The sequence below is a fragment of the Heterodontus francisci genome, chromosome 11, assembly GCF_036365525.1.
Source record: "Heterodontus francisci isolate sHetFra1 chromosome 11, sHetFra1.hap1, whole genome shotgun sequence".
Classification (NCBI taxonomy): domain Eukaryota; kingdom Metazoa; phylum Chordata; class Chondrichthyes; order Heterodontiformes; family Heterodontidae; genus Heterodontus; species Heterodontus francisci.
Genome location: NC_090381.1, coordinates 34997292 through 35012719, shown reverse-complemented (window position 1 = coordinate 35012719; position 15428 = coordinate 34997292). Strand labels below are relative to the sequence as shown.

Genomic DNA, 15428 nt, shown 5'->3' with positions numbered 1-15428 from the left:
GTTTCTAGTCCTCTTACCCACATTTAGAGGTTGGCTCAGGAGTGAACTATATTTATGAAATATAATACTAAATAACTTAAAAAGCTCTTTAGGCTTGAAGCTGGAATCTTACTTCCATTTAAAAATAAGACTTAGCAAGAATTCAGACGACCAATAACACTCCAGTTCTTGCACTTTTTAAAATTCTGTTCAACCTTAAAAATAATTTTGTTCAGAGGAAGTGTGCTAATTTTTTTACTCAGAGACCTGGCTTACAGAACCCACCGAGGACTGACAGCACCAAGGAAATGAACTGGCACCTCTTTACATGTGTATGTTAATTTATTTCTCTGTCACCTTCAGGCAGAAACTCCTTTCAGTCAACGGTTATTAGTACTCTGTTTAAGCACAATTATCCAAATACATCCTGATTGTTGGAGTAGTACAGCAGCACTGTGTCAGCCACGGTTCACTAGGCAACACTCTAACCTCTTAAGTCAGTAGGATATGGGTTCAAGTCCCATATCCTTGATCTTAAAAATCTAGGTGAAAACTACAGTACTGATGGAGTGCTGCACTAGCGGAGGTGCTGTCTTTCAGATAAGATATTAAACTGAAGCCTGTCTGTCCTCTCAGGTGGATGTAAAAGATGTGGCTGTTTTGAAGAAGAGCAAGGGAGTTCTCCCTGGTATAAAAACAAGAAATGCTGGAACCACTCAGCAGGTCTGGCAGCATCTGTGGAAAGAGAAGCAGAGTTAACGTTTCGGGTCAGTGACCCTTCTCTTTCCACAGATGCTGCCAGACCTGCTGAGTGGTTCCAGCATTTCTTGTTTTTATTTCAGATTTCCAGCATCCGCAGTATTTTGCTTTTATTTTAGAGTTCTCCCTGGTGTTCTGGCCAACATTTATCCTTCATCCAACATAACTAAAACTGTTATCATATTGTGGCTTGTGGGACCTTGCTGTGCGCAAACTGGCTGCTGTGTTTCCTACATTACAACAGTGACTACGCTTCAAAAGTATTTATCTGGCTGGAAAGCACATTGGAATGTCTTGAGGTCATGAAAGATGCTATATCAATCCATGTTCTTCATTACTGTAGCCTGGTTGGAAGGAACAGGTGACTTTGGACTTATGGTTCTCGAAACTCACTGGAATTTTCCTTATGTCATGTCTGAGCCTATTGTAGACTATTTGATAAAGATTGATTGCCATGATTAATGTACAACTCAATTATCATTGTATCATGTGACTACCAGGATGGTAGGAGGAGAATTAGATGGATCTTGGTCTTTTTTCATCTAGCAATTCCTTTGTTCCTAAGTTGCTGAGATGTTCTCTGTAAACAAGAAGGTCAAAGTGTTAAGTTTTATGTAGTTTTTGATCGTACTTTTACCTTCTTGCAAAAGACCACCTGATGGTCAAAGAGGAAAAAGATTCGCTGCTTGCTCTTGGCTTGAGGCTGGGAAACCTTTGTTAATTCACCAGAGTGGATGAGCTCTGAGCTTCGGGCTAAAACATCTTCACCCTGAGGAAAGAAAGGAAGATCTGCTAGGAAGCAGCTTTACATGCTTAGACTAGCAAAGTGAGCAGAGACAGCCCCTCGAAATAGGAAGGAAATTATCACTTAGCCTGTTGAGCCTCCTGCATATACTATGATGATGATTGCATTGGGAACTGAATAGTGTCAGAAATGATACACAAATGTCCCCTGTCCTTTGGAAAGAAAGTACCTTTGTTGTGCTACTATACCTTAAAATCAACTTGGTGGGGGGGAGGGGAGGGGTGGGGTCTACACTAGCAGTTATAATCATCGTAGCGTATTATGCAATTGATCATATGACAGTTCATGCTGTGAGTACCAACCAATTTTGCACTTCTTAACATTGTAAGAGGGCAGTGTTGCTTTTCAAATTTAATGGTTTCTGCAGTAAATGTCCTTTGGTATTGGTCATGTCGGCTGCCCTAATATCCAGCTTTAGACAGTCAGAAAAAATGGTTGAATGACTATTTTTCAGTTGCTTGTTAAAATAAGCATTTTGCTTATGAGCTGACACATTGTCGCATTAGGCTGCGAATGTAAAACTGAAATCACATGCACCGTATTAAAAATGCTAGAAAAGTATACCAACCCCTCGGTGATCAATGGCACTTCTCTGTTGGTGTGCACGCAATTTATCAACTTTACAACACAGAGTAATGATTTTTTGTAATCAATTTTCTGCACCCTGAAACTAACTTACAGGATTGAACACATTCTCTCGATGGTTTATCTCAGGGAGATTTATACTATTATAGATTGGTGTTAGTTACACCACGTCCCTGCTACTAAATGGCATTTGCATAACTATTTCTGATGAGTTGTGAAATTGACAAAAGTGTTTTATTACTCTGTAACCTACAAACATTTAGTGTTCATGAGTCCACATCAGACAACAGAAAGAGCGTATTCTTCACAGTTTAAAAAAAGAGATTTCAAGACGCCCACAAGGACTCCCCTTAAAATAGAACACTGTAGAAATGATATAGGACAAGTATTGCATCACATCAAGCGTTGGGTATTTTCAGCAATGAACCTGAATTTCTTAACATGTTACACTCTCATCTTCTTGTCAGAGGGTTTGTCAGAATGTACAAGGAGATTTAAAAGACAAAGCAAGTACTCCATCTAATACAAACCACAATCAGCATTGGGAAGCCCCTTGTTTCCTGGTACAGTATTATCAAGTGTTGTAGCTGGGCCACTGTCACGAGCCAGGCAAATTGAAGAAATTAGCTTTTTGTATTATTTAATCTAACTCTACAGGTGAGTGTAGGTGAGAATGTCATCGCATCAAAACAATGAGGAATTTTATTGCATTGAATGTGTCAGCAGATGGCAGAAAATGGTAGCGATGCTGACTGCAAGACATTGGATGTCCGGTTCTTGGAGAGTAGCAAGTAGATTCCCCCCTTTTGCCAAGTCCCAAGACTCTACAGCGGTGAGGGCAGGTGGAACATGGCTGAAGTTCTTGATGGCAATTCACTGAAAACCTTGAATAAGTAATGCCCCAATGGCATAAGTAGTAGCAGCAGGTATCCGTCCGTCTCAGAAGATGATGGACTGCACCCGGGGTATATGTCACTTCAGAGCTGAACATGGCCTGTTGTGGCTGTAGAGGACTACTTGTGACAATCCCTTCCACAGCTGGCAAAGGTGAATATCGTTAGCCCGAGGTTGACTGATGATTTTTCCTTCCGCCGGGCTCTCTTTTCGTTATCTGGTCATTTCTTTTGTCCTCTGCTCTTTCCACGCCCTTCCTGACTGCCATTCTCCAAGAACTCTGGTCAACAGCAAGGACTTTCAATGACATAAGACGTATTAAATAGGTAGAGGGACAATGGGCTTCTGACCCGAGAACCACACTTCAGACATCCAGTTTGCATGGTGAAAATTTCCAGACAGCCCACTAGAAAAACTGGACTGTCCAACTCATAAACATGCAGTGCCCAATCTTACTTTTAAGCACAGCTTTATAAAGGGACTGTTCACTCCATATCAGGCAAATGGAATCTGTATTTATGTAGATTTCTGAGGAAGTTAGTTCACAGTAATGAGGAAAGACTTAAATTTCTTTTTAATCAATGGAACAGAGGTAGTAAAATTCTGAAAGGTTTCGCAATGGTAATTATGAGAAATTGTTTTCACCAGTACATGAATCAGTAGCAAGGAGGTATGGGTGGGATTTCCCTCCTTAAAAACATAAGAAATAGGAGCAGTAGTAGACCATACGGCCCATCGAGCCTGCTCCGCCATTCAATATGATCATGGCTGATCTGCGGCTTCGACTCCACTTTCCCGCCCGCTCGCCATATCCCTTGATTCCCTGATCAAGCATCTGTCAAAATCAGCCTTATTCAATGAAGACGCATCCACAACCCTCTGGGCTAGAGAATTCCAAAGATTCACAACCCTTTGAATGAAGAAATTTCTTCTCATTACTGTCCTAAATGATTGGCCCCTTATCCTGAGACTGTGTCCCCGTGTTCTAGATTCCCCAACCAGGGGAAACAATTCCTCAGTGTCTACCCTTTCAAGCCCCTTTAGAATATTCTATGTTTCAATGAGATCACCTCTTATTCCTCTAAATTCCAGAGAGTACAGACCTAATTTACTCACTCACTCATCATAGGACAACCCTCTTGTCCCAGGGACCAATCTAGTGAACCTTCACTGTACTGGCTTCAATGCAAGTATATTCTTCCTTAAATATGGAGACCAAAGCTGTGCACAGTGCACCAGGTGTGGTCTCACCAAAGCCCCGTACAATTGCAGCAAGACCTCTTTATTATTTACTCCAATCCCCTTGCAATAAAGGCCAACATGTCATTTGCTTTCCCAATTGCTTGCTGTACACGCATGCTAACTTTCTGTGTTCCTGTACAACTAAACCCAAGTCCCTCTGGACATCAACATTTAAGTTTTACAACTTGGTCAGAGTAGCAATCTTCTTCGCAACCCTCTGGCTACAACACAACCTTGAGTCATTCGCCTGGGCCGAGGGTCACTGGATACAAACAGTGGGCTCCTGTGAGGATTCCACCTGTCAAGAGTGAACCTAACTATCCCACCCTTCCTGTGCTGCACCAGGAGAAGTGGTCGAACTGTTGCAAGGGCAGAAGATGCCTGAAGATCAACAGAGCCCCAGCCGTGTAGGCCAAAGCAAAGACCAAGGCTGAGGCCTACATGTTAGTGAGTGGGAGCCTATATGGTGTAGAGTCGGAGAGCTGGGCCCTGTGCTGTCCTCCCCAACCTACCCCTCCCCCCCTCCACAACCCCACTGGCATTTGCATGTGCTGGTGAAGGAAGGGAAATTGAGGTAGGGTTGATGATGTGGCACTAGAATTTAGCTAATTTTCTGCTGTTATTCTGCACCATTTCAGGAAGGATTGCTGTGGGGAATCCAGCCCACAGGCTCAGGGTTATCAGTGACACAACAAAGGGACAAGTTGTAAGCACTTATTTCACAGAGGGTTATCAGAACATGGAGTGTTTTACCACATGGGACAATTGAGGCAAAAATTACAAAATAAAAAGAAATTGGATAAATATTTGAAAATGAAAAATATAAATAATAGAGAAAGGGAAGGGAAATTGTTTAGAATAGACAGCTTCAGCTGAAGAACTAGAACCAGCACAGGTAGGATGGGCTGAAGAGCTGCCTGCTGTGGTACTGAACAATGAGAAAGGATGCACACATGAAAGAAAACAACACAGGTTTTGACAAAAAGACAATTCAGCTAAATCTGTGGATCACTCAGACAGCAAAACCTGCGATGGAAGATAACGATTGATTGTGTCCTGTCTCCTACCTCCCAATACTCGATTGAACTCTGCCACTGAGCAATTTTGTCAAGGTTTTCCAGCCGCCTTTTGCGCTCATTAATCAGTTTTGCAACGTTCTTCATGGCATTCAGCGCAGCCTCGACATCCTTGTAATCCCTAAGCAAAAGAAGTCAATTATGATATAATCCAGGGATAAGCACACAATAAAATACAATCTGAATGATTTTTCAATGGAAAACTGCCATCTAGTTGATCTGCTGTAGCTGCACTTTATTTATACACAGCAAATCATACCTGTGTGTTATTCTTAGTCCTACTTTTTCTTTCACCTGTCCCAACTTTGTTTGTAATCTACGAATTGTACCTTCCAGGATAATATAACTTCCTAAATTGTACAAAACTGTTTTAATCTAAACTGATTGGTATTGCTTGGACAACTACACTACAACCATTTTCAGCATTTAAGTTGGGAACTAAGGCCTTGCCTTCCCCTAAAGCCTCTCGCCATGATTTATGATGGTCCTACTTAGCTTTTCCTTGAAATAGTGTTCAATTATTTTACATGTCAAGGTGAGGGTGTCTGTGCTGAGGAATGGAACATTTTCTCACCCCATTATCAGCTACAAGCAGCACTAGTTTAGGTATTGCATGAGCTAGATGTGGACCAAGTAAAAAGATCAAATGAACTGTTATTTTATTTACACAGACCTCCCCCTGTCTGTAGTTAAATCCAGTGTGTCATCACACCACTATTACCTGGGTATCTTTGAATCAAGAAGTCTGTATCAGCAGCTAGCATTTAGTATTCAGATGTGGCTTCTTTGGTCCAATTTGCATCAAGGAACCAAAGAGCCAAATAATTACTAGGAACAAGAGTATGCCATTCAGCCCCTCCAGGTTGTTACCCCATTCAATTAGATCATGCCTGATCTGTAACTGAAGTTCATTTATCTGCCATTTCACTAAATCCCTTGAGACCCTTTCCTAACAAAAATCTATTGGCACAGTCTTGAAAGTTTCAATTGTCTTTGCATCCATAGCCTTTTGCAAGAGAGAGCTCCAGATTTCCACTACCCATTGGGTGAAAAAGTGCTTTCTGGTTTCACTCCTAAATAGTTTAGCTCTAGTTTTAAAGTTATACACCCTTCTTCTGGATCCTCAACCAGAGGAAACAGTTTTTCTGTATCCACCCAAATAAACACTTTTAGTAATAGAAACACCTCAATTTGATCACCTCTCAACCATTCATTACTGAACCATAACTTCCTCACTCACATATCCTTTTGAGATTAAGACCAACCATCCATCAGCCTTTTTCATTACATTTTGTATCTATGCACTGGCTTTTAGTGATGTTGCATACACTCAGATCAATATGCTCTTTCACTGTTTCTCGTCTCCCGTCATCAAGAAAATATTTGTCTTTCTTGGATTCCAAGTGTCACACTTTCCCACATGAATCTCCAGCTATTACCTGTGCTAGTCACAGGTGAGATCAGAGAACAGAATTCACAATGAACATGTAGACGAATAAAACTTTGGGATTCAAAATTTTTGTGTGGTTCTCCACTGCATCTTTTCATCTCTGCATGTGGTATTCCTTTGGACAAGAAGGCAGACCAACTTTTGCCAATGCCACATCTAAGCCGACTAATAGAAAGTACACAAGGGCAACACAAACTAACTTGGCCTCCCCTTCTTTTCTTCCCCTGTGAGTTAGCATCAGGCCAGTGCAGTTGCATGGAGATTGTGAAACTGCTGTGTAACAACTGTTAATTTGAAATTCATAGGTTTTGTTGTGAGAATGAGTCAAACTATGCAGTTAAAACTGACAACTTGAGAATCAAAATCCAGTTACTTGATTTGAAATTCTCCATTTTGGTTATCCCAATGAATGATCTAAGTGTGCCTAGGTGCTAGTTCCCTGACTGAGGATCTGTTGCACAGTGTAATCTCTCTTGGCCCTTACCTGTGCTCAGGGTTGGTGTACTTGAGCAGCTCTGCCAGCTGGAGTGGATATTTGCAGATCTTCTGGACTGGTGTGAGCAGAAACCCATCCAGCGAGATGTCAATCATTTTCTGGAGCAGCCGACATGCTTCAAAGAAGTACACGTACTTGTTGATCTTCATGAGTTTGGAGAGCTCGGTGTAAGCATTGGGATGGTTGTTGCAGTATTCTGAGTATATCTGGAAATCTGTCTGCTGGAAAAAAGGAGCAACACGGAAAGGTCAGCAGCTGATGAACAGGGGAAAAACGTCTGTGGGTTGATTTTGGTTCTGAGCCCAATTTCCTTTCCCTGCCACTCCCACTCCTCACCTTGCAGGCCTTGAGGTCTCAGATTTGAAATGCTACACTGTGCAGGTTTAACTGATGCCAGGTGGACCCAGAGGTAGGTGTCACTGGGTTGGTGTGGAAATACTAGCTGAGGTTCTCGCTAGTTGGTGATCCTGGTTTGAAACGTTCCCATATGTGGACATCGTTGTTGGGCAGGTAAATTTACCAGGCCAGGGTGGCGAGGAAGCTGGTGGGGTGGTGAGGTGGTTGCCACCTAGTGGTCTGCTGTAAATATGGAGGGAGAGCTTCAGCAATCCTGGAAAAACAGCATATGAGCAGGAGAACCTCTGCAGAAAATCACCTCCATGTGAGCACAGGACGGTGCTCTGCTGTAATGTCCCCCATAGTGGAACAGTACACTTGCTATTTGGGCTCACACATGTAGAATGCCTACTTGGAAAATGGGAGTGCAGAGTTGTTAGCACCGTGGAAAGTACTTCAACAACAGCCAACTCTTCAGGAGAAAAAGACAGAAACTCTTTAACGGCTGAATTCAATCTTCTCCTCCAAGGCCAGTGGCTTCCAATTAACTTTTTATAAAATCAACATAATTGACTGAATTTTCCTGCAGGCGTCAGGAAGCCAAGGCTGGGACCATTTGTGGGTCCCAAGCTTGCACTTGTCGCCAAGGTGCCTGCCAGTGCAACATTATGTGAGGCAAGATCCTAATTAGCCATCTCCGCTTTCGCCATCTAATTAAGGAGGGTGGGCAGGTTCCCGAGAAGGGAGGGACAATAAGAGGGCCCGCAGCACTGGACGGGTGACAGTCCCACCAGCAGAGGTGGATGTTGCTGAGGCAGAATGGCGAGTGTGAGGACACCTCAACATGGAGGCACTCTCGGAAGCCTGCTATAAAATGTAAAGTAAAAGAAGGCCCACAGTTAGGGCCATCAGTGTGGAGGGAAAGTCCTTTACTTTCTTGCGGCTCATTCATTGGTCCAGTGTGAGGAGGCACCAATGGCCCTCCGGTCTCCTGCCAGGAGGTCCCCTCCGAGTTGCTGACAGCCTTCAAACTCAGTGGGAGGGACAGTGCGACAAGTGGGCAAGTGCCGCTGGTGTCCGAAATGGCCCCTAAGTGGAGCCTTAATTGGCTAACTACCTCTGTGGAGTAGGGTACCGATTCACGTGGCAACCCAGCCCTGGGAAATGTGCCCGCAGTTGGGACAGCGTGGGGAGCAGTCCTGATGTGCAACTATTAGAATTTTCCAGTCCCGCCACCTCCGAGGCAAAATTCTGCTCCGCAATTCTTGCACAAAAACAGGATTGACATATAACGTTCTTCACAGTCCTTCCTTTAAACAGTTTTCAGAAAATAATCTTTTGTGCAGCACCTTATCAAATGCTTTTTGAAAATCTAAATGCAGTATATCCACTAATTCCCCTTATCCCATCCTTTTGGTTACATCCTCAGAAAACTCCAAAGGATATGCAAAAAAAAGATTTCCGCTCCATAAATCTTTGTTGACTCTGCCCAATCATATTATGATTTTCTAAGTTCCTTGTTATCACGTCCCTAATAAGAAATTCTAGTATGTTCCCTACTACTGATTGTCAGACTAACTGGCCTACAGTTCCCTGTTTTCTCTTTCCCTCCTTTACTGAATGGTGGGTTATGTTTGCTACCTTCTAATGCACAGGGTCCCCAGGCTTTAATTGTTCCGAGGCAGGTCTTCCACCCACTTGATGGCGAAGCGGGCTGAGGCCGGTGTCGGCGGGGGGTGGAGGGAGCGGAGCGGGCCGGTGAAAGGGGGAGGGTAGCGGAGCGCGCCGGGGAGGGGGTCGGGGGTGAGGGTGCGGAGCAGGCCGGGGACGGGGACGGTGTCGGGGGGGGGGGGGGTGGGGAACGGAGCGGGCCGGAGAAAGTGTGGGGGAGGGGAGCGGAGCGCGCCGGGGAGGGGGTCGGGGGTGGGGGTGCGTAGCGGGCCGGGGAGGGGGTCAGGGTTGGGGGTGGGGGTGCGGAGCGGGTCGGGGACGGGTGGAGGGGGAGCAGAGCGGGCCGGTGAAAGTGGGGGGAGCGGAGCGGGCCAGGGAGGGTGTCGGGGTTGGGGACGGAGGGGGAGCGGATCGGCTGAAAGAGCGGAGCGGCCAGAGAGCAGTGAGGGGGGGGACAGCGGAGCAGCCGGAGAGAGAGGAGCAACTGGAGAGAGCAGCAAGGGGGGGGGGAGCGGAGTGGCCGGAGAGAGATGCGAGGGGGGGTGGTGCGGAGCGGCCGGAGAGAGCAGTGGGGGGGGGGGAGCGGAGTGGCTGGAGAGAGCAGCGAGTGAGGGGGAGCGGAGCAGCTGGAGAGAGCAGCGAGTGAGGGGGAGCGGAGCGGCCGAAAGAGCGAAGTGGCCGGAGAGAGAGGAGCAACTGGAGAGAGCAGCAAGGGCGGGGGGAGCGGAGCGGCCGGAGAGATTAGCGAGGGGGGGGAGCGGAGCGGCCGAAACAGCGGAGCGGCCGGAGAGAACAGTGGCGGGGGGTAGTGGAGCAGCCGAAAGAGCGGAGCGGCCAGAGAGAGTAGCGAGGCGGGGGGGAACGGAGCAGCCGAAAGAGCAGAGCGGCCGGAGAGAGTAGCGAGGCGGGGGGGAGCGGAGCAGCTGCAAGAGCGGAGTGGCCGGAGAGAGTAGCGAGTGAGGGGGAGCGGAGTGGCTGGAGAGAGCAGCGAGGGGGAGGAGCGGAGTGGCTGGAGAGAGCAGCGAGGGGGAGGAGTGGAGCAGCTGGAGAGAGCGGCGAGTGAGGGGGAGCGGAGCAGCTGGAGAGAGCAGCGAGTGATGGGGAGCGGAGCAGCTGGAGAGAGCAGCGAGTGAGGGGGAGCAGAGCGGAGCAGCTGGAGAGAGCAGCGAGTGAGGGGGAGCGGAGCAGCTGGAGAGAGCAGCGAGGGGGAGGAGCGGAGCAGCTGGAGAGAGCAGCGAGTGAGGGGGAGCGGAGCGGCCGGAGTGAGCAGCGAGGGGGAGGGAGCGGAGTTTGACGCATGGGTGAATTCGTTAGCGTTGCATTGCTGTACGCATAAAGCGCATGCGCAGAGGCTGACCAGGCGCATTGCCCTAAGATGCACACGTCACGTGATGACGTCATCGCCGCATGTGCTAACCATTCCTGTCAAGTCGGAACACAGCGCACGCGTAGACAGCAGGAGCCCGTCTGCGCAAGTGCACACCTTGGCGCAGCCTGATGACATCAGTGGCCGGCTGCGTTGTCAGGAATCACTTTGAAAAAAATAATTGGACTCCTCAGTCAAATTACTTCACCTGCAATCAGATGAATGGCCAGAACTACTCACGTATTCAAGGAAGCAGGAACCGATCTCACTAAGGTGGGGCTGATCTTTGTTGAACTTCTTCTCCAGACCTTTAAGAAATTTCTTCTGGAATTTGTAAATGTCTTCAATGTTCCCAAAGATGGTGCGTAATTGCTCCTCTGTGAACATGTCTGTCCTTTTCCGGCACTGCTTAACATAACCCTGTGGAAAAATGCATAGCTTTTACTCCCTTATATTTGTTCTCGCGATATTATATTGTATGGATCATTGCTCAACCCCAAATTCACAGCCTCCTTGAAATTATAGAGCAATGTGTGCCAGTTAACATTGCACTGTTAAAGCTCTCACACTGATGCTCAAACAGGCTGTTCCACAGAATGGCTGGATGCAAGTTCATTCTGGGAATTTACCACATGGCAAATTTATCAGTTCTAGCTCTCCTATAAGCATAGTGTTCCTTTCCCCAGGGAGGAATGGTAAATCAGTGGCCAGATCACCTGGGCAGACCTTTGACATTCACAAAGACCCAAGATCAGAGGTGTCTACTTACTTTCCTAGCTAGGACAAGTGCACATCAGGGGACTTAAAAGAGGAAGGAGAATTATTTTAATGGTGAGCAGCTGGTCCACCCCAACAATGGCCAGGATTTTACCGGCCCTGGGATGACAGGCTGGGAGGTGAGTGGGCTGGTAAAATTCCAGGGAGCTGAGTCAGGATGGCTGCCCGACGCAGTCACACCACTGGGCAAGTTTCCCAGCTGTGGGCTGAGTGCTAGAACAGCTACCTGCCCAACGGAAGAGGACAGACAATTTGAATAATGAATGGCCCAATTAAGGGCCATTTTCCTGGGCTGCTGGCATTTAGCCAATGGCAGAGCAGCCCCCCACCCCGCCAGGTGGGGAGGCCACCAGCTGCAGGGAGGCAGCCTCCCAGTGGCTTCCGAAGATTGTAGGCTCTAGGGAACAAAGAGGGACGCGGGCAAGGAAGGCAGCCCTCACTGCCCCAACGATTGCTCCAGAGGGCTTTGCCCTCCAACATTGAGCCCCATGATTTATTTTTACTTACCTGCCGTAGGCCTGAGGTCTCCTGCATTCCTCAGCAGCAAACACCTTTCTCAGTGGCCTCTGATTGGACCGACAGCATGGAGAGCCTGCTTGCCATCCTTAATTGGACGGTAGGCCCAGTGACAGCCAATTAGGAGACTGCCTCCAGGAACATTGCCAATGTGGTCCCGCTGCCCAGCCATGTGGGCTCGGAACCTGCATATGGTCCCAATGTTGGGACCTTCCCCGTCCAATAAAATTATGCCCAATACATCAGTGAGCTTAACCATTGAGATGAGCTATATGGACTGGGAGACCCCAGATTTGATTCTCAGTCTGTGTTGCGTTGACAAATCTCAGCCAAGGCAGGGGTAGGCGTGCGACAGTTGAACTCAGTGGCCTTGGTTTTTTGGAACTAATCAGCTAAGTTCTCACCCTCAGGAGTGCATGAGCTGATATTGGGTGAGGGCAAGATCAGGCTTGGCTGTGATGCCCCAACGTTTGAATAGCCAAAAATTGCTAGCTGTCACTATGAGTAATACCCAATTCAGCAAGATATCAGAGATAAATGGATCATGTGGAACCATCCCTCAGCACATGTCTTCGGGACAGAAAGGAAATAGGGGACATTGATGAGGACAGAAGAATGTCATTTTGCAGTTCAAATCAGGATGACAAACTTGCCCAATCATGGAGGGAATTGAAACATCACCAGCTATGAACTTCAGGGATTCTTAAGGATTTTACTGCAACTGAGCAAAGTATCAAATCACCCTGAGCTCGGAATGAAACTTGTTTATCTAAACTCTCTTTAAAGCTAAATCATCCAGCTTCTTAAGAGGGTACCTACAACATCCAGGTTGTAAAAAGATTTTTTATCAGTTTACATATTTAATACAAAAGTAACACTGCTTCTAAGCAGGTTCACAAGAAATCTGTACTTTTTTTTCTGAACATACACTTCACTACAAGTGCTCATCCAGATGAATGATGTCAGTGTAAGGAATGAAACTTTGCTCCTCTTTTATGCAATCTTGGTATTAATCTCGCCCACATCAGGTTTGGCACATGTTGGTGAAGACCCGAATCGCATTTCCTAACCTCCAACCTCAATCAGTGTTTGCTCACCGAAGTTGGTATTTGCATTGCCCAAACTGACTATCTCTTGGAATAAGACTTTAGGTTTATTGCAAGTTGAGGCTAAACTCATATCACCCTCTGTGAAGAAAGTGGAACCTGAAAATCTTTGAAGCATTAGTTCCATCATTCTATCAATATATCTATGCTTTGTAACAAGAAGTATAAAATGACAGAAACTGGTGCAGAAATCATTCTTTTCCAAACCTGCACATGAATGCCACATTGGTAATGTGCTATCACAGCCCTTACCTCACAGATATCCTTTAAATGTTTGATATAATCATTTTCTGTGCTCATAATCTCACTGATAACATTGGTCCTCATCTGGTCTTTCTTTGACTGGCCTGTGGCCAGGCGGCGGTTGGCACTGTTGGCATCATCGGGCTTTCCGTCCTCAACCTTGACTGGATATTCTTCCATGGGTTCATCCTGGTTGACCCACAACTTTAGGAGTAAAAGGAAAGGCAGGTTTATACCTGATTTATAGTCTTTCGAAGTGGAACTGTGTTCATAATGAGATCTGAAATATTTGTGTACATGTTACTGGTGATGAAGAGTTGTCCCAGGATGATGGCCCTGATAAATTCATTTCATTACCTCTCTAACTTCTTTCAGCCCCCAATCCCAACCTCTGAATTTCTCTAGTCTCTTGTACATTTGCCCTTTACTCTGCCACTGGTGGCTGTGCCTTCAGTCAACTAGGGTCTATACTCTGGAATTCCCTTTCCACCATCTTCTTCTCCTTTAAGACCCTCCTTAAAACCTACCTCTTCGACCAAGCTTTAGGTCATCCCTCCTAATATCACTTTCTTTGGCTTGGCCTCCATTCTTTTTATATATGCTTCAGTGAAGCATCTTTTTCTACATTTAAGGGTGTTACATAAATCCAAGCTCTGGTTCCATTTCTTGGATGATGACCATTAATTAGTAACTGTCACAAAACAGAAAAGAATGACTAAAAGATTGATAAGGAGGGAAAAATTAGAGTACGAGAGAAAGCTAGCTAAAAATATAAAAACAGGTAGTAAGAGTTTCTGTAGATACTTAAAAAGAAAAGTTAACAATGTGAGCATTGGTCCTATAGAAAGTAAGTCTGGGGAGTTAATAAGGGAAAATAAGGAGATGGCAGATGAATTGAACAGATATTTTGCATCGGTCTTCACTATAAAGGATACAAGTAACATGCTAGAAATAGCTGTAAATCAGGAAATGGAAGGGTGGAAGGAACTCAAGAATATTACAATCACCAGGGAAGTGGTACTGAGAAAATTGTTGGAGCTGTGGGCTGACAAGTCCCCGGGTCCTGAAAGACTTCATCCTAGGGTCCTAAAAGAAGAGGCTAGTGAGATAGTTGATGCACTGGTTTTAATTTTCCAATATTCCCCAGATTCGGGGAATGTTCCATTTGATTGGAAAAAAAGCGAATTTAACTCCTTTATTCAAAAAGGGAGGGAGACGGAAAGCAGGAAACTACAGGCCAGTTAGCTTAACATCTGTCTTAGGGAAAATGTTAGAAGCGATTATTAAAGACATTATAGCAGGGCATTTAGAAAAATTCAAGGTAATCAGGCAGAGCCAACATGGTTTTGTGAAACAGAAATCATGTTTAACCAACTTATTGGAGTTCTTTGAAGAAGTAACATGTGCTTTGGATAATGGGGAACCAGTGGATATACTGTACTTAGATTTCCAGAAGGCATTTGATAAGTTGCCACATCAAAGGTTATTTTGGAAAATAAAAGCTCATGGTGCAGGGAGTAACATATTGGCATGGATAGAAGATTGACTAGCTAACAGGAAACAGAGAGTAGGCATAAATAGGTAATTTTTTGGTTGGCAAGATGTAACAAGTGGTGTGCCGCAGGGATTAGTGCTGGGGCCTCAACTTTTTACAATTTATATAAATGACTTGGATGAAGGGATCGAAGGTATGGTTGCTAAATTTGCTGATGACACAAAGATAGGTAGGAAAGTAAGTTGTGAAGAGGACATAAGGAGGCTACAAAGGGATATTGATAGGTTAAGTGAGTGGGCAAATGGAGTATAACGCGAGAAAATGTGAAATAAATGTGAATAAAAAAAGAAGCATATTACCTAAATGGTGAGAGATTGCAGAGCCCTGAGATGCAGAGGGATTTGGGTGTCTTAGTGCATAAACTGCAAAAGGTTAGTATTCAGGTTCAGCAAGTAATTAGGAAAGCTAATAGAATGCTATTGTTTATTGCAAGGAGAATTGAATACAAAAGTAAGGAGGTTATGCTTCAATTATACAGGGCAATGGTGAGACCACTTGTGGAGTACTGTGTGCAGTACTAGTCTCCTTATTTAGAAAGGATGTAAATGCATTGGAAGCAGTTCAGAGAAGGT

The 15428-nt window shown here is 45.4% G+C and overlaps 1 protein-coding gene across 9 annotated transcripts in view; it reads right to left on the bottom strand.

The window, feature by feature from the left end:
- The window catches only part of LOC137375197 (rho guanine nucleotide exchange factor 4-like), a 578050-nt gene that overhangs the window by 46056 nt on the left and 516566 nt on the right, over positions 1 to 15428 (bottom strand). For 8 of the 9 annotated variants that reach the window (XM_068041983.1, XM_068041986.1, XM_068041985.1 and 5 more), the window contains 5 exons: positions 13311 to 13505; positions 10900 to 11079; positions 7275 to 7507; positions 5332 to 5461; positions 1376 to 1507 (listed from right to left, as the gene is read on the bottom strand). In XM_068041983.1, the coding sequence (XP_067898084.1) occupies positions 1376 to 1507; positions 5332 to 5461; positions 7275 to 7507; positions 10900 to 11079; positions 13311 to 13505 (870 nt within the window). The remainder of the gene's footprint in view (positions 1 to 1375; positions 1508 to 5331; positions 5462 to 7274; positions 7508 to 10899; positions 11080 to 13310; positions 13506 to 15428) is intronic. The other variant, XM_068041984.1, reaches the window with a different exon arrangement.